This window comes from Aphelocoma coerulescens, chromosome 1, assembly GCF_041296385.1.
Source record: "Aphelocoma coerulescens isolate FSJ_1873_10779 chromosome 1, UR_Acoe_1.0, whole genome shotgun sequence".
Lineage (NCBI taxonomy): Eukaryota > Metazoa > Chordata > Aves > Passeriformes > Corvidae > Aphelocoma > Aphelocoma coerulescens.
Window position 1 is genome coordinate 91,101,796 of NC_091013.1, and position 18,828 is coordinate 91,120,623.

The window sequence follows — 18,828 nt, forward strand, 5'->3', positions numbered from 1 at the left end:
CTTCCCATGCCCATCTCTCCAGGATCATGTTCCTGTTGTGTGCATTTCCCAGGATCCTGTGGATGACTCTGGTCCAACCAAACAATGAAGTTCTCTGGGCTGGCCTTCCAGCAAGGGCATCCCCAGCCCTCCTGGGACTGAAGGGCCACCAGCAATGCCTCAGTGCCCCGTGTGGTCTTGTCAGGTTTATGAACACACCAAAATCACAGTTTTTAAATTTCCCTGGCTGCTTAAGAGCCAGTGGCTGTAAACATTTCTGGGGCTTTGGAGCTCTTAAATCTTGCTCAGAAAACAGGGCTTAGTCACAAAGTTGCCTTCAAAATGCTGTTGCACACAGGAGTGTGTGTGCTTAGACATCAGTCATGCACTCAAGTCCTTTCTCGGTAAGGACCTGAGAAAATCCCAAAATACCTGCCCTCACAAAGTAGGAAAAAGGTGTCCAAGGCTGCAGGGGGCTGTGAGGAAAACCACAGCAAGCAGTGGCCTGACCCAGATGCTTTGCCCCATGCAGGTGGCGAGAGAAGAATTTCTCCTGCTGTGTCCAGGACAGTAACACGATGATAGAGAATGGCACATACAACAAATTCAAGACAGGTGAGCAGGGCAAGGAGAGCAGCTGCATCCTGCTCAGGATGGTCTCTGTGGGAGCACCGGGATCCTGATGGATGGGTTGGTGATGGATGTCCATACTTATAAGGAGGGTTATGAGGAAGGATGCAATCTGGTTTATCTTGATGCCATGATGATTTCTTGCCTTTTCTTTTAAACCCCTGTTACACCTTTTTACAACTTCTCTATTCGTAGTGCTTTTTGCCTACATTCTTGGACTTGTTTGTTCAGCTAGGAGACTAAACATCTTAGAAGCTTCGTAGTTAGGGATCAGGGTGCCCCAGACCCCAAGGGCCTCTCCAGAACACATTTGTAAACTAAGATAAAACCATCCAGGGGAAGGCTCCTGGGGGAGAGGGGCTCATTTGAGCCTCTCATTGGGGAATCTTTGATAGATATGCTAATTAGTAAGACCTATAATATTATACCTGATCTTTGGGAGGGTGCGCATTGCATGGAGGTGCATTCGACCTAAACATAGTGCACCTAAGGATCCTTAAAACAAATAGAGGTAAAATTCCTTTTTCCCTTCTAACCGTGTTTGACTCTTGATTTTAAGACCAGGAAAAGGCATCAATCTCAGCCCCAAACCCTTTAGCAGCACAATCCAATTGGCCCTGCTTCAAGCAAAGGCTCCTCCAGATGTCCCCTCCAATATTCATTACTCTGCAATGCTGTGAAAAGAGACTCTGGAGGCACTGAGCACTCTTGGTTCTGCCAGGCAGGTTGGGATTGGCTGAGGACCCTCCCATGCACCACATTTCTGCACCCATGGAGCTATCATCCAGAAAAAATGACCAAACCTGGGCTGCATGCCTTTTCAAACAGGTTCTATTTGCTCACAGGATGTCAGAACAGATGCAGATGTTTGGTAGCTCACCATGTGTTTCCTTTTCCAGAGCTCAACGACATGCCTGCTGTCCTGGCCTGACATGGGCAGAGAGGGGACATGGACCTGCCATCTCAATGAGGCTGAGGAGACCAGCTGGGGGGGCTCAGATCTACCTGGTGAGGAGGAGCCATTTGCCTTCATGGCCCTGCTGGAGATAAGCACCAACCTTCCTCCCCTACAGCTTTTTTCACACTCCCATGCCTGTCAGGGATCCTTGGGGTGTAGGAGAGCACAGATGGAGCTGCAGCCATGAAGAAACTGTGCACTATGGTGAGATGCAGCAACCACATGGAAGCCACCGTTTAGCCCTGAGACCACGGGCATCCCCCAGGGCAATCATTCGTGCTGTGTGTAAGCCCTGTTTCGACACATGCTGCAAACATCTGAGCATCCTCCAGCCCTCCTCATTCTCAGGTGCCCAGATTTCTCCTATCAGACCAGCCTCTTCTCCACACACTACCTCCCTTCCTCCCTCCTTGCAGGTGTCCACCACCACCAAGAGCACACTGTCTCCACCACGATGGTGCTGCTGGCTGGGTCATTACAATAGGTACCTTTCTATAATAGAGGCAGGGGTAACTTTGGTTTTCCTTTTCCCCACTCTTGCCCTGCCATAGCCTAAGAGGACAGTCTCCTCCCCTTGTCTGTGGGTGAAGGCATGTCATTCCCATGGGGGCTGAAGGATTTTTAATGTCTTGGCCATGTAGCTACTGGGACTATGACCGGTAACACACCAACAACTTTTCTTCAGAAGGATGGAGCTGTGTGTGAATTGGTCCCACCAAGTGTCCTGTTTGCTTTTCCCTTGGGAAGGTCTGTACACCTGTACTACACCCTGGGATTTATTCCAATTTTCATTTCTCCCTGGTGGCTGCTGTCACACAGTGGGGAGGGGGCCTATGCTCTGTAAGGGAGATGTAAACATCTCTCAGGTTTAAGCCATATATTTCTACTTGAACAGATAATAAGAATACATTTTTTGTAAATTTCAAGTGATGTTTTAAATACATTTTACCTCTCCTATCCTGTTTTGTTCTTATTTCAGCAAACTGGGAAAGAATACAGTAGTCTTTACCTGATTCACACTATAGACATTTTCTCATACATGAGCCTTTTGTTAAATGATGTGATCACAAGTCAGAGGAAAGCATTAGGTTTCAGAGTTATCTGTGCTGAGAAGCACCCAAACCTTTCCAAGTTGCAATTTTGGAGTGTTTTGGAGGCTAGAAATGCAAAAAATGAAGCATCCTCCTTTGGAAAAAGGCTAAAGGGCTGATGAATTGTTGTAGAGCAGCTCCAGATCGATGAAATATGGGGAGTGGATGGTGTTAAATCCCCCTCCCCATGCCTTGCATAGATAGGTGTCATGGGTACCACTCGGGGAAGTATGAGCAGCAAAAGTAGGAGGTGGGGAGCGTGTGGGTTGAGCATGGTGTACACCATGAACTCCTCAGCCTGTCCCTTGGTGTTCAAGTGAGGGGCTTGGCTGTGGTCCCCCAACCACTGCCTTTAATTGGGAGAAGCCACCTCGATGCTCTTTGATCTGTGCATCTAGCTGCTGCTTGGCCAATACGCACTGCTAACTCCCTGTACTCGGCCTCCTCATCCTCAGAAGCCTTGCTTAGGCAGAGCCTGGCCAGTTAGACCTGTGGTTTCCTTTAATGCCTTACAATCTGTCACATCTCAGTGGCTAACTATTTTTGTTGCTTGACAGCTAGCAAGGTCTGGCAACCTTGTTAAGCACATGGCTGGTCATCTGACTCCCACACATAAACTTTTCACCCAACAGTTCCAGGGATTCAGCTCAAAACTGGAAGATTCAGCCTTTATAGAGGACAAGCAATGGAGACAGTCAGCCTTCAGTGTTTTTTATCCCAAAAGAAAAGATTTCAATTAATTTCCAGTCTGGGTACACTGATGGTTTGCTCCCCACTGCTGGATATTCTCACCAGAAACTGGACTGTGCAAGAAGTCTTGTCCCCAAGAACCTGAGAGCCCTGATCCCACCCTTCCCCCGGAGATGTCACCACAACTGCACAGTGCAGAACAGCCTCCCACAAGCCACTTGATGCTTTTTAATTGGAGTATTTCACTTGGACATGTTTTTTCATGTTACATCGCTTGGTGTGAATACAAAGAGGCCAGCAGATGCCAATACATAAGACACACAGGTACACGCACACAGAGTTCCAGCCTCCCCCAAAATTATGGGGTGCATGGGAGGCCAACAGAGCTGTAAGTGGACGGATGAGGGTAGTGGGAGGGGGAAGATGACCCAGAACAGCTCTGGAAACACTGCTGTGCAGCAGGTCATCTGCTGAGTGTGCTATGGGAGGCAGGGATGGCTGCAGACTCAGAAAAAGCAGTGAATGTGTGGTGATGATAGGCATGTGTTTAAGGACAGGTGGGATCCCTGGGACAGCTGGATCATGGCAGCTGGGGAAGAGAGAGAAATGTCAGAGATGGATGGTGTGAAGGCAGCTGGGCTCCCAGCGTAGCCTTGGTTGGTGTAACCATGCTCCCATCACCAGAGTGCTTGGGGTAGAGGATGATAGAGGAAGAGGATCTCCTAGCAGCCCTGTCTGGATGGTGGATGTCTCCATGGAGCATCTCATTTGCTTTGATGGAGCAACCACAGTCCTAAGTCACTGCTGCATCCCACTTGGATGTCACAGTCCTTGAGGTCTGGTAGGCAGCACTGCCAGTTCTGCCTGGCACACCATGGTGTTGGAGACCTGAGCGCAGCTGAGCTCAACAGAGCAGCATGTGACACCCCACAATATGGACTTCTACAAAAAGCAGCCAAACCCAGTCCAATGCACGGAACCAAGAGAGGCCTCAACATCTACTGAGATCCACTCAGTGTTAGTGGCACCAACACCAGATCTTGGTGGACAACTGTCACCTCTCCTGATACCCCACACCCAGCCATGTGCTCCTTTGAAGCCTGGATTTTGGAAAGGCACCCCCAGGCTTCTTCCCCTGTATCCTCCCAGACACAACATGGTTTCAGCCTCCTCTCTGCTCCAAAGTAAGCTGGTCCACGCTGCGTGGCGTTGGGTGGCAGGTGAGGCAAACAGCCAGCAGATGAGTACAGCCAGTCAAAGATGGAGAAAAGCCCACGGAAATCAGGAGTCTGCCCTTGCTGTGAGTTGGTTCAGGTCCAGCTGGGACTCATGAAGAGCTGCTTTATACAGAAACACACACACAAAGCACAATAAAATCCTCAGCTGGTACAAACGCAATGGCCAAGTTCATGTTTGAATTACAGCCCAACATAGGCTCGCCCTCAGTCTTCCAAGCATGGGGTGTTCAAAACCCCTACATCCATATTGAAGCTTGCAGTAAAAGTCCTCCCAAGGTTAATTTTTCTGGACACAGGGAGAAAAAGGAGATAACTAATTTTCCAACCTTCACTTCCAGCTGAGCCCTTAAGTCAGGAAAGATGTGCCTTACTCAGCCTCTGGCAGACATGGCTCTTGGGGAATCCCTGGGCAAGGGATTGTTCTGCAGGTCACCCTCAGCCCTGAGTCATCATCCAGATATCGGCACGAAATACAGGATTTTTTTTTTCCTTTTTAATATTTTAAAAAATAAATAGAAGAAGAAACAAAACTTTAAAATTTGTTCTTTAAATATTTCCAGCATTGCACAGATCGCACTTTAGTACTCTAGCCTGTTCGATCAGTAGGTTGTTTATTCTGATTCCTAGTTAAAATGTGCTCCTCCCAGCCTGCTTTATCTTTCTGTCCATCTTAAGAACACAGTGTATTCTTTTGTAATGACAAAAAAACCAAGCCCTGCCGTGTTCATTGGACATCTTTCCAGCATGGGTCAGGGCTCTGTTATTCCTCTTCAAACGTGAAATTCCCAGAACTTCACCAAAAAACTGTTAGCATCCTTACAGCTCTCATATTTAAGAAAATAAACAACAAATGAAAGCAAAGCAAACCACACACACACACACACACAGACACACAAATCCTCTTCCAAGAGCCTTTGTGATGCCAACCATTGGGTTCAGGCAAACCTGCTGGAGTGTCTTTGCCTTGGTCACTCTCTGAGAGCAATGGTGTCCCCTGGAAATCTTTGAGGTGTAGGATTGAGATGCAGGGTGAGGAAGGTGAATAGGTCAGAGATAGTCATCTTCGCTGGAAGGGGAGGTGGGATTGGAGCCCTCAAGATCAGAATCCAGTGAACTCCCTGATGGTGTTCGGCTCATCTTCCACATCTGGGAGGCAAAGGTTCTCGCCCAGCTGCAAGGGTATCCCACAGCCCTCAGCTGGTGAATTAGCCCCATGACCACGTGCCAGTGGCTTCTTGCAGTTCACTTGCTACCCTTTGCACTCCTCTGTTTGCTCATGGCTGTTAGCATCTGGCTGATGTACGAGGTCAAAAGATCATCCATCTTGTACCCCTGAGGAGGAGAGGGAAGATGTTAGCAGCCTCTAGAGCAGAGTTTACACTCTCTGGCTTGCGCTTCCTGAACACACTGGCCATCAGTTGTTGACTTTTGAGTTTTCAGGTACATGTTGACCTGTTTCCCCATTCTCCTTGAGTGAATGTTACCTCCACAAGGAACACTGTCCAAACAATTTGCAACACTGAGATGGGGGAACTGCCTGTCCCAGGATGCTGCTGAGGTAAGGACATAGGGAGCTCTGGATAGGACACGGATTTTCAAATGGCCAACAAAATACTGAATGCCTCAGATTAGTAACAATTAATCCAGAAGGAATTTTTATCCTTTGTGCTTTGGGTTTAAGATAGTCTAGGAGGAGGTTTGTCGCTGTGATTGTTACTAGGGACAAGCTGGGTAAATGATACTGGTTGAAGGGCTCAAGAGTACCCCTTGAGCCCGCACCAGCTTTAAGGTGTTTTTCGGCCCAGTGATAGGGAGCAGTCCCCCAGGGTCCTGACACAGCAACACCCCAGGCACCTTAGGCTTGCTTGTATGTTGGATGACGGACCAAGTGAGAGCCCTGATTCCTTGAGCAGAGCCATAGGAAATTCAGAATGAGAAAAAACGTATCAGCAGCTCTTCTGAGAGACCACTTTCAGTCCAGAGAATCCCTGAGACACAATTTGCTGCCAAAGACAGGATTTGGTCTAATCTTTAACACTTCTTACCAGGGAGGTCTCACAGAGCAGCTTGCTTCCTCTCACCAAGTTGCCAATGGTTATGTGGAAGTACGTGTTGCCACTGCTCCAGTTGGAGATCTTGGTGAAGGGGTGAGTGATGAGAATATCCTGGTGGGAACACAAGACTGACACTCAACATGCAAGAGCCTCAACTTCCATGAAGGGCTGTGGGCACTTCTCATGTCCCTGTTCACTTTCCATCACAGCAGGCCAAGGATGTCTACTGTGATAAGACTCACGGGAATGGCAGTGAGATCAAGACTCCAGATCCTCCAGATCTTGTGAAGGACTGCCATACTAGAATGACCATGCAGGTGGTGGAAGTAACTAGTAAGATCTCATTTACTCCAGCTCCTTTCCTATTGCCTGTGAAAGGATTAAGGAAGGAGTGTGTGCATTCTCCAGGTATTGGGCCCTAATAGTTGATGCTCCCAATCCATCTTTTGTTGAAAAAGGCTGGGCTGGCTCTGTGCAACAGTGAATTTCTGCCTCCAGAAAGTTTTCTGTCTATCCAGCCTTTCTAACTAGGCTTAAAGAGAACTCACTAAGTTCTGAACAACATACTCTTTGGGATGTCTTCTGTGAGGGCTTGGGGACTGGGCTCAGGAGCATCTGGTGAATACCTAAGTTTTGCTTACCTTGCTTTTGGGATCAATGAGGCTGACTCCATGCTTATTGATGGCAATTAGAAGGATTTCTGGATAATTTGGCTCTGTAGTTTGCTGTTGGAAATGAGATGAACTGGTTAGAGGATGTATCAAACAAAATCAGACCCCTTCCTATTTCCTCTCTCCCTGTCTTCTCCTGACAGCACTGGCTTCTGCAGTCCTTGATGGAACTCTAGTGCCATGGTGGATGGTCCAGATTTGATTTGTGGTGGGTAGAGACACATCCCTTGGAATACCACAGGTTCCCCTTTGCCTTGGCAAAACAGAGAAGGGCTCTTGTGTGTTCAGCAGCACAGCTGTGGGAACAGCCCCAATGACTGAGATATGCTGAAGCTCTACAATGCTTCTGTCAGTGTAAAGAGGCAGGACAGCAATGAATGAGTGTATTTGCTCTTTATGATGACACTACTTCCCTGTTTCATCAGGGTTGTCCCAGTCTGGTTCGGATCTGGAACCCCTCTGTGGTACAGTGCTCCTGATCTTGGCTAAAAGCTGCCAGAGAACCCCCAGGGCAGGTACCTTCACTTCAAAGAATGCTGATCCAAATGTAGGCCACTTGAAGATAATCTTTAGAAAGGCAAGCTTGGCTTCTTCTCTTGTTTTGCCCGCATGTTTGTTGTAGTATGCCACGATGGACTGCAACAGAGAACATAACAGAGATGGAGGGTTTGCACCACCTGGCACCAGGGATGTTTGCAGGGAAGGAGCATCAGTCCCACAATGACAGACTCATAGAAGAGTTTGGGTTGTAAGGGACTGTGAAAGATCATGTAGTCCCAATCTCCTTCAGTAGGCAGGGTCACCTTCCACTAGAGCAGGTTGCTCTGAGTCCTGTCCAACCTGGCCTTGATGTTTGGTTCTAGTCTCTGCTCCAATAACACTTCAAAAAAGTGCTGTCTGGTCACAGGAGCAGGGCCTGGAACCAAGGCAGGTCCTTCTTAGATAAGCTGAGCTGGTGACTCCATTAAAGACATTGTAAATTTTGATTCTTCAATTTATACAGCAGATGAGACTGAGAGACCTTAAACCCAGAGATGCTGATATCAGATAGGAAACGGAAAGGACTTATCAGACTATTTCTTGACAGTGAGACACCTCTAATGTTTTAAGGCTAGACCTGTTTGCACCTGTGCCACAGTTCTCCCTGTGTGAAGCATGGAGAATTATCCCTTTACTCATTAGTCTGCATTAAATGACAGACCACCTCTACAGGAGACCATCTCTTAGCATGTTTCCATCTGGCTTTGCATCCTCCGCTACAGCCACAGCCTCAGGACAAAGAAAACCCAGGGAAAGGCATGTGTATGTGAACATGCATACACAATTTCTTCTCTTGGTGGTGCCAGGGAGGCTGAAGCTCTGATAAGGCTCAAGAAGGATCAGGGTCACTCATTCTGGCAGTCCGGCTTCAACACTGAATGTCAGTGAAAGTCACCTGAGAGACTGGGCATCTCCCAGCCACACCTATGAACCAAGCTGCTGGTTTACCCTTTTCCAGTCATCTGGAGAGAGCTGCCGGATGAGGTCCTGAGGCACCAGCTCCTTCAGGAGTTTGGGGATGCTGGGGAAATAGGACTTGTCATCCTCAAACTTGACCCGGTAGATGAGAGCCGCCAGCTGCAGGACCTCTTCCCGTGAGCACTTGTGGTAGCCACGCAGGTACTTTGGCAACTCCTGCATGGAGGAAAGAACAGAGAGATAGAGAGGATGCCTGCGGACCTTCATCCTCAGATGTTAAAAGGAATTTGTGGAGGTATCCAGCCCCTGGCTAAGAGGCTGTGCCCAGGGAACATTTGCAAATGGACAAGTCTTTACACCTACTCCTAATCCCTCCCAAGTCTCCACAGCTATTGCAGAGTCCCGGCGCACCTGGTAATAGTGGAAGATTGAGTCTGCCATTGAGTCTTTTCCAGGCGTTGTGTTGGTCCACAGTTTTTTCATGAAGAACACTTGGTAGGTGAGGGAAGGCACTATACCTGTGCAAGTGAAGCAAACATAACAGCAATGGTGAGAGTACCAGCTGGAGATCAGTGTCTGCATCCAGCAGTGCCCATGCACCATCACAACCTGCAGGGACAGGGGCATTCACAAGGCCAGCTGGGCTCTGATGTTGCAGAACAAACCATATCACTGCCATGCAAAGCTTTAATGAAATGAAAAAAGTGTCTGGGTTCACTTCCACAACCTCACTGATAGTGCCCATGCCTAACACAGGACAGAGGAGTTGTACCCTGGAGGCACCTGTGCCTTGCAACCACTGGCAAATTCACCAGAGCTGCAGCCAGTTCCACTGTGGATGTGGTTGGTGAGGTGAGATGAATCCCACCACTGGAACCTTCCTGCAGGCACTTCCTGGAAAGCTGTCCTCCAGCAGGTGCTCCTCACAGGGGCCAGGACTAGCCCTGGAGCAGAGGTTTTGCTGCTCCTTGATGGATTACCTTCCAGGTGATGTCCCCAGGGATTGTGTAGAGAGCACCACCCCTATGAGTGTGGCCCAACAGATCATAGAATCACAGAATCACTGAGGTTGGAAAAGACCTCTAAGACTGAGTCCAGCCATTAACCTAACACTGCCAGGTGCACCGCTAAACCATGTCTCTAAGCACCACATCTACATTTTTTTGAACACTAGAGGACAGTGATTCCACCACTTCCATGAACAGCCTGTTCCAGTGCTTGTGGCAGACTATGTGGTCAGTCTTGTTTGAAAGGGATGGAGGGCTGTAGGAAGGCTGTGTGTGACCCATAAAGGAAAAAAGTCATTGTTACCATCTTTTGCTGGTCTTGCTTTCTTTATCCAGTCTGTCAGGTGTCTCACAAAGTCAAAGAAGAAATCTCCTTCTGGCACGCTGATGACCTAGGGGACACAGCCCATAAAGTCATAAAGACTAAGCAAGTGAGTCATACAACAGGATCACAGAATATCCTGAGTTGGAAGGGACCCAGCAAGATCATCAAAGTCCATCTTCTGGCCCTCCACAGGATATCCTTAAGAATCACACCATGTGCCTGACAGCACTGTACAAATATTTATTGAACTCTGTCAGGCTTGGTGTCATGACCACCTCCCTGGGGAGCCTGGTCCAGTGCCAAAACACCCCTTGGGTGAAGAACCTTTCCCTAGTATCCAGTCTAAGTGTCCCCTGACACAGCTTCATGCCATTCCTTCAGGTCTCATCACTGGTCACCCCAGAAAAGAGATCAGTGTCTGCCCCTCTTCTTCCCCTCATGAGGAAGCTGCAGACTGCAATGAGGTCTCCTCTCAGTCTCCTCTTCTCCAGGCTGAACAGACCAAGTGACCTCAGCTGCTCCTCATATGGTTTCCCCTCAAGCCTCTTCACTGTTTTTGTAGCCCTCTTTAACAGCTGTATTTCCTTATATTGTGGTGCCCAAAACAAGTGGCAAGACACCACAGGCAGGGTTGGCCCCAGTCCCTCTCCTGTAGGTGCTGCTCACTGCTTTGTGCTGCTAACACTGAGGTGTTATAAACTGCTGATGTGAGAAAGCCCCTGCTAGCACCTTGCTTCAGGCTCTGTCTCTAATTTCACCCATTACTCCTCATTGCAACTTGTTTCACCACAACAATTCCTTTCCCTTCCTGATTACTATCTCCATAGATTTCTCCCAGTTGCCAGAGGCAGCTCTAAGCTGCACATTTTTCTTACTTAGTCCTTTCTCATAAACCCAACTCAGCAACAGGCCAGGAGAGCTTTGCCTGTCTGTGCTTTAAGTCCTTTGGGGTGACTGCTGGAAGTCAGGGCTGTGGGACTGCAAACCTCACCTGTATCAGGTCAGATCTGACTTAGAAATGCCACACAGCTTGTAGAGAAATGCTGCTCACCACATGGCTGTGGCTCCACCAATGTGTACCCACTGGTAAGCGGGTTGTCCCGAGAACCTCAGGGTGGGTCACTCACCTTGTCGGAGATTTTGACGAAGAGGCTGAAGCCCTCAGAGGACTTCAGGAGCAGCCTGTTGGAGATGTTCTGGCAGAAGTCCTTGGCTTTTGTGCTGGATTCCACCTCAAATGCCTATAGAGAGAGGAAGATCATCACCACTGCTGTCTCAAGGTTAATTTCCACTTTTTGCTCTCTTTGAGGAGCTCCAGGTGCACAGAGGGATTTAGATGCCCACCACCAGTGAAATCAGTGACATTGTGGACTGGGGCTCTGGGCATTGGAAGGGATGCCTGCAGAAGCTCTGTCACGCTACTGCTGTACCATTGTGCTTTGTAATGCTATATCTATATCCTGTGCTGGCTTATCCAGAGCTCTCTAGGTAATGCAGGAAATTTTTCTATCTAACAGTGAAGTGTCAGAACTATTTGTTTGAGGGAAGAGGGGTGGGAAAGACAGAGTGAGAGACCTCGAGGCTGATTTGTCCCAACTGTCTCTCCAGTGATGCTGAGGAAGTCAGATGCCTGGCTTAGACCAGGCCTAAGCCAGATGCCTGATTTCTAGATAGCAGAATAGAAGGAAAATGATTCCTGTTTTATGGATATCTAAAGGATGGGATGTTTAAAGATCTGTCCCATTTTATGCACATCCCAATTCTGGTTTTGGTTTTTGAGCTGTGCTCAGCATTTACATTGCCTCAGTTTTGCTCTGCCCACTTAATGAGATTCAGTCCATAGCAGTTTAAGGAATTTAAGCTCCTGACCCCCACATGCATGGCTGTGTTAGCCTGAATCACCAAACCACTAGGACCCATGTTCCACATCCCATGAGAGTCTGATCTGGGGTTCAGTGCTGCTAATGCTCAGCAGCACTTCAAGCAGATGCATCTTGTACTGGAATGATGCCACTCTGCCAGTCCACATGATGACTTCCATGGCCAGAAGGATCACAGCAAACCCATCCAAGTGCAGAAGTCCACACTGCCTCCTACTGTCTCTCACACAGATGCATGTGTACAAAGCAGTGTCATGTCCACTGCTGGTCATGTAGGAAAAAATACCCAAAGTGATGAGAAGCCTCAAGAGTTCGCTCAACTCTCCATTACAGATAGACAAGGGCACTCACAGCTGCTGCAGGGGAATCATCCTTTTCCTTCTATGGGTGTGGGCTGTTTTACAAATAAACCTATTTGGGAATACAGGATTTTAGTTGTACCCAAGGGCATGAGGGAAGAGAGAGATGTGAGCCTCATAGGAAGACTAATCAGTACTGTGAGACAGCAGTATCTGCAAGGACATGCCTATCTGCTCTGGCATCAATATGACTAGCTGCCTTATCAGCATGTAAGATGCTTAGTGAGAGCTTCCTGAGTGCAGGTATGATTTCTGTGTCATCTCAGGTCCAAAGGGGTAATTTCAGTCACCTACTTTCCAGTGCTGCAGCAGTCTGCCCAGTCCCCACGGGGCCCCATCATGATACCCCACTGGGTATCGTTGGTCTAGGCTCCAAATAACTGAGAGCCAAGGCTTGTGAGCTACTGTGAGTGGATGAACCTATCCAGCTTCCCTCTTTCTGCAGTCATACTGTAAAGCCTCCAGTGAACACCAGCAGAGCACCCATACCTTGAAAAACATGAATTGCAACAACTCTACTACAAAAAGAGTAGACAAGGATGGATTTTCCTTGTAATGCTTTGGCCCAGAGGCTTCTGGAAAGGCTGAACTTTTCTGAATCAGAACAAATATCACCTTCTTCTGAGATTTTAATAAGAAAATTGACAGCCATCCTGACAGAAAAAAATTTCCTTCTCCCCCATTTACCTCATCGGTATCATCAGGGAAGTAAACCTTGTGGAAAATTTGGGTCGTTTTGTGTTGAATGGCTTCCACTTCTACCAGATGGGGTGGGTATTTCCTGGATCCATTCCTGCAAAAACAGGAGGTGGCAAGAGTCACAGCATCATCAAAGTCAGAATGCTTTGTTTAAATCTTCCCTTTTAATGCATATTCTTTTTAAACAACTTCATCTAGTTTGTTAACATTAGAATATTTTTCCTCCTAAAAAGAAGAGAGTGACTTAAGTGGGTCTGAACAAAGTTGATTCATTTCTATTTTTCTGCACTGCTTACAGCAACCCAATGTCTCTTTCAATCAGTTTGGTGGAATAGAGAGGGAGGCTGTGAGCTTTCACTGTGCTCTAGTCACCAAAATATCTCCCAATTGTATTTTCTCACACATATTTGGATGTTGTGGCGCAGTCAGGACTAGGAGGTCTTTTGGTGCCATACCTCAAGGCTTTCTGGAGTCTCTGAATGCAGTCTGCTGCCAAGGGGTGATGTTTCCGGGATTGCAGGAACCTCTGGACATGGGGCAGGAGGATGTTACTCGGAGGGAAAAGGCCTGTACACAACCACAACAGCTCCCAGCCTTTCTCTTCACTGTATCTGTGCAAGAAGAAATCCAGGAGGGAGAAAATCACTCATGGCATGGACACTTCAGATCTGCTTTGTGCAACACAGTCTAGTGCATTTGGGGAAAGGGGAACAAACAACCCTTACTTGATGTGGTTGTCTGTGAGCTGCTTGAGGGTCTGGCAGTAGATTTCATCCTTTAGGGGTTCGGCTTTCAAGGCACCTTCAAATATTTGGTCTGTCAGCTCATTGACTGAGCGGGTCCTTTTGGATGGGTAGTCACCCATATATTTCAGCACTGGTGGGAGGTAGGAGTCAAGGATAAGCTAACTGGGATATCTGGAGAAGCCCCTCTGTTGATGACGTTGTTAAAAGACATCCTACACATGACTACAGAAGTGGCTGCAAAGGGATACTCAGGCATCAACCCGGGTCCCTGAGGCCATGTGGACTGGTCCGCATTCACACGGATTAGGGCTGTGGCCTTCCACAGCAGGTGCATTTTGCAGAGAGTCAGCTGAACCAAGACAGAACACCACTGGTGAGTGTGGACCAGCAGGACTCAATAACTGGTCCCCTAATCCTCATTTATTAAGAAGTGGACACACCTCAGATTTCAAGGATGCTTAAGTACAGATTTGTGGTGCACACCCATCTCCAAGCCTGTGACATGGTCCCACAGCCCTTAAGAGAGACCACAAACCTTTCTTTGGGCTTTGCTTGGGGCCCTAAAGAGCCTGTTCAGCCCTTTGTCTGTCAGACCTGCTGCCCAAAGGCACTCCCAAGCAGAGGAAGGATATCAATAAAGGCCATACAGGCTTCTTGGGACAGCTCCTCACTGCCCAGGATCTTCTTCAGCAGTGGCTGTTTGATGGGCTCGCGGGTGTAACACCACAGCTTGTCCTTTCCACGGCTCTTGGTGATCATGACCCGGCTGAGGGTGTGCTTTGGAGGTGGTCTGGTGGCAAATACAAAGCAAAAGGTAGAAGACTACAGGAATAAAAGGGACAGCTTGTGTTTCACCTAGAAAGGTTGCTCACAGCATCTGGCTAATGAACTCTTACACCAAATTGGACATCACAATTTAGCAAGCTCCAGTTCTGCCCAAAGATAAACACTTGCACATTCCTATGACTCAGAGGAGTCTCTATAGAGCCTATCAAAGTACTGACACCACAACCACCAACCCTATCTCAAAAAGCTTCAAACCACAGGAAGGATGATGGATGAATGGCCAGGGCAGCCGCACTGAAAGAATATCACCTAGCAGTGTAAGCCTCACAAGCTGAAGACATCCCAGAGGATCTGGTCTGTCTGTTTGGATTGCCAGCCCATCCAAACAGAAGTGGGAGCTTTGGTCAGCTGCACTCAGCAGTGGTGCACATTTAGATTTTTGGAGCTGAGATGAAAATGCCTATATAGTCTAAGCACATCCTCCCACATTATACTAAATTTCACATTGCTACACCTCTGCTGAGAAGAAATCCTTTATAAGACCTTGTCTGTGGAAAACCTGCTGTTCAAATGCCAAGACCTAAACCAGAGGCTACAGTTGTACAAAGTCACACAATGGGGTATTCAGAGTCTTTTCCAGTAGCACAACTTTTCTGATTCCCAAGCTACCTGCTGATGGATTCCTATAATTTTTGAGAATGGTTTAAAAAACTCACCTAAAATAATCATAGGAAAATTCCTCCAAGGTGTATGGCTTTACTCTTTCTTCACTGTCTGAAACTGCCATCTGAGAGGTTCTGATAACATCTTGTCGTTGGTCAGGGGTCATTGTGACCAGAGCCTGTGGGATGAAAAGCTCTCTGTTACCTGGTATATCTGAAATAAAATATATCTGATGTATTCAAAGAGAGGAAGCAGATACAAAACAAGAACAGTGCAAATGAGAATAATCCATCAATTCCTGTTAACAGGCAGTTAGAACTATGCAGCTGTCATTTCTCTGGGCCATTCTCAGTCACTAATGCAAGGAATAACAGATGTTTCCATAATGTGGATCATTTCCTGAGGAAGAAAATGTGCTCTGGAACCTACAGCTCCATATGTGAATGTAGCAGTTCCCTCCAACCATAAATACACCTTTAAGCAACCAGGCCAGCTGGAGGGATTTAGCACAATACATGGATATTCCAAGTCACAAGTTTGTGGTATCCTGAGCGCCAAGATCAGAAGAAAGGCTGAGGTCACTTTTGCCTTGGACAACTTGTCACCTCTCTCATCCACTTTGGTTTCTGCCTTACCTTCAGGGAGACTCTGGCCAGATGAAAGCACCTCAGGAAGGCTTTGACCTCCCTGTACCAAGTTGTGTAGTTCTGTAAGACAGCTTACCACGATCTCCAGCGGAGGCATGGTGACTGTAGGCAAGACATAGACGGAATCAGTTGGGAAATCCCCTCTCTGCTTGGTCCGTTCGTTGAACCCATTAGCCCACCCCGAGTTCATCACTTGTTCTCCTGTGTCCTGGTCCAGAACTATCAGGTCTCCTTTAAGGAAGCTGAGGAACCCAGATTCTTCTCCCACTGCAAAAAAAACAACCATTGGTTTGAACTGTCTTTTTCCAAATTCCTTGGGAATATTCAATCTATCCATATGTTTACCACGGAGCTGGGCTATTTTCTTGCCTGGGTTTGGGTTGTCTTGGAGAGTGACCACATATTTGGATCGTTTCCTTAGTCCTTCAAGGAAGGTCACCACCAGGTCCCGGATATCCTCTGCATTGTTCGAGGTGAAAGTGTATTCATCACCTTTAATGGTGGCCAGGGTAAAACTCTGCCCTTGCAGCTTTCCTCCTCTGGGATATATTTTTATAGGAGACATAAACACGAAACATAATGACATCCAGAGGCAAAGCCTGGAAAAGAACTGATCTATGGTGAGATTGCCAGCCAAGTCTACTGCTCCTTACCTGCTGCTTGATACAGCTGTGATCTCTGGGAAAGAGAGTTCTAAGAGAACCTGCTCCTGTTCATCCACAAAGTACACTCCTGTCCAGTTGACAGCTACAATCACATCATTTTTAGGCAGGCTTGGCCCTGGGTTGAAGACAAGTCATTCAATCAGTTTGTGAAGGGTCTTAGGATACAGAAAATGTTCCAAAGAAGGATGTTTTTTTAATGGAGAGATATAGTGGCAGACCCATAGCCTGAGCCATTGCTAATCAGGATGCACCAAAAAATAATGTATCCAAAACAGACCAGCTAGATGGGTCCCTTCTTGTCTGTGGAATCTCCATCTCTCCTTCATTTTGCTTTAGAGCATCTTGTCCGCTGGGGATGTGCTCTACTGACTCACCTGAAAATTTGAAGGCTTCATAAAACCGAGAAAACAGCAAAGGCCACTTGAAACGTGCAAAATCCACTACTTCTTCCTTGACCTTTTTTGGGTCTGCTCTCTTCTGAGTATAAATTCCCTACAGAAAATGCAAACCACAACCAACATGAAGCAAAACACAGTTATAACCAAGAAGAGAGCAAAGAAAATCAATCCATGTAACCTGAAGATCTTGGAACAAATATTAATGGAGGTCTCAGTGTGGCTAAGGGCCAAACAAACTACTACAGGAACAACTGACAGTTTGGACAAAGTCCTGGCCTTCAGTTCCCACTTTAGGGAATAATTTGACTTAGAGAGGCTGGACAAGCATCTGGAGTGACCAGTCTCAGTGAGGCTCATCTCAGCTGACTTTGGGTTTCCCTAAAGTGTGTGTTTACTTTTCAGCTTGACATTCCTTTAGCTGGAAGTGGACACTCATCAGCCCTTGAGCCCCTTATTTAGGGCATTCTTAAACACCTGACACCTCTGTACAAAGCTGACAGGCTGACAGAGGATGTGCAAGATCCAAGTGAATCCCTGTGTCTCCACTGACAGTTCAAGTGAGGTGAGACTCCTAATGCATATGGAGATGTTTAAGTTGTAGGGATTGTAATCTGAAGCTGGCTCCTGATGTTAATTGAATGCCCATCCTCATGCCAGGAACATCACCCCTCAGGAGTGGTCATGAGTACTGGGTAATGAGTTATGCAGTGTTGCCATGTGAGAGTGTCACAAGTGTTCTAATTGAAGTCAGGGAGGTTTTATACAATGCCTGGCACAACAAGGTCCTGACAATGCCTGGAGACATGGACCACCTCTGTAATACAACCAGTAACACCACAATCTCATGTAACAGGAATGTCACCCCAGAAATGGCATTTTGCATCTCACAGTAAATCTTTGCAGGTTGTCTTCTGTCAGATCTTGCATAAAACCCAGTGGTAAAGCTGAATATGGTTAATACAAACCCTGTCCTTTCTCGCTGATTTAGCTTCAGGCCAGGTTAAGAGCTGAGCTATGATGTCTGACACGTTTAAAAGGCACATGAAGCTACTGAAGCTCAATGTGGTCCTCAACTGGTGATCTATAGTCCCCACCTTTTTATGTGCAGCTATAATGAGCTGAGCCCATTTTTCCACTGTTTTTGAAGCTGTGATCTCTCTGTCCGGAATGTAGGATGGAATTAGATTTAGCAGTCTTTCCAGTACCATCTCTGACCCATAGTCCACGTAGTATTGCTGGGAAGCCAGTTCTGCCAGATCTTCCTCCTGTAGGAGCCAAACAAACCAAGTTAATGCTGTTACCAGGTCACCACAACATCCATCCTCCACCACTCCAGGAGCCTGTTGTGGAGGCTGGGTGTACTACAGAATTGTGTGGGGATGCTTCTCTTTGGCAGATCTTCACCTTTTGCAGCTTTTTTGCACAACTTAAGTTCAGGACACTGACTACTAAAAGCTATGATTAAGCCTTAACATGTTCAGTGACCAGCACCACACAGCACTGTACTGTGTGGCAGCATTTGCCCCAGCCTTTCTTTGCAGATCAGTCTGTTTCTGATGTCTGCAGTCGGCAATGGGTGATTTTGCTATGGCAGACAAAGCTTAATGATTGAAAACTGCATATGTCCATCATTTCCCACATTTGGGAAGCCCACCAACTGCACGTGTGCATAATGCAGAACTGTAAAACATCCTTTAATGCAGCTGCATTTCAAGCACTTGGTGTGAAGCAACAGAGCTATCGAAATGGTAATAGCACAAGGGAGACCAGGAGCAGCAGAAGGTGAGGGAGAAAGGACAGGATTTCTGACAGGATAAAAGAGCTGCAGTTAATTCAATATAGATGTGAAAAGATGATTTAGTTTCCAAGGTGACTGGATTCTAC

At 47.2% G+C, this 18,828-nt stretch overlaps 2 protein-coding genes across 6 annotated transcripts in view; one reads left to right on the plus strand and one right to left on the minus strand.

The window, feature by feature from the left end:
* Window positions 1–2,524, plus strand: part of GDPD4 (glycerophosphodiester phosphodiesterase domain containing 4) — a 38,615-nt gene extending 36,091 nt beyond the window's left edge. For all 4 annotated transcript variants that reach the window (XM_069016820.1, XM_069016839.1, XM_069016830.1 and 1 more), the window contains 2 exons: window positions 512–594; window positions 1,509–2,524. In XM_069016820.1, coding sequence (XP_068872921.1) covers window positions 512–594; window positions 1,509–1,540 — 115 coding nt within the window. In that variant the 3' untranslated portion in view covers window positions 1,541–2,524. The remainder of the gene's footprint in view (window positions 1–511; window positions 595–1,508) is intronic.
* A 1,034-nt stretch (window positions 2,525–3,558) lies between these two features.
* MYO7A (myosin VIIA) overlaps window positions 3,559–18,828 on the minus strand; it is a 63,532-nt gene continuing 48,262 nt past the window's right edge. For both annotated transcript variants that reach the window (XM_069016874.1, XM_069016865.1), the window contains 18 exons: window positions 18,039–18,209; window positions 16,921–17,038; window positions 16,535–16,661; window positions 16,251–16,420; window positions 15,958–16,148; window positions 15,288–15,412; window positions 14,418–14,575; window positions 13,765–13,918; window positions 13,495–13,650; window positions 13,028–13,133; window positions 11,229–11,342; window positions 10,081–10,168; window positions 9,181–9,287; window positions 8,800–8,985; window positions 7,831–7,947; window positions 7,282–7,365; window positions 6,632–6,751; window positions 3,559–5,918 (listed from right to left, as the gene is read on the minus strand). In XM_069016874.1, coding sequence (XP_068872975.1) covers window positions 5,829–5,918; window positions 6,632–6,751; window positions 7,282–7,365; window positions 7,831–7,947; window positions 8,800–8,985; window positions 9,181–9,287; window positions 10,081–10,168; window positions 11,229–11,342; window positions 13,028–13,133; window positions 13,495–13,650; window positions 13,765–13,918; window positions 14,418–14,575; window positions 15,288–15,412; window positions 15,958–16,148; window positions 16,251–16,420; window positions 16,535–16,661; window positions 16,921–17,038; window positions 18,039–18,209 — 2,382 coding nt within the window. In that variant the 3' untranslated portion in view covers window positions 3,559–5,828. The remainder of the gene's footprint in view (window positions 5,919–6,631; window positions 6,752–7,281; window positions 7,366–7,830; window positions 7,948–8,799; window positions 8,986–9,180; window positions 9,288–10,080; window positions 10,169–11,228; window positions 11,343–13,027; window positions 13,134–13,494; window positions 13,651–13,764; window positions 13,919–14,417; window positions 14,576–15,287; window positions 15,413–15,957; window positions 16,149–16,250; window positions 16,421–16,534; window positions 16,662–16,920; window positions 17,039–18,038; window positions 18,210–18,828) is intronic.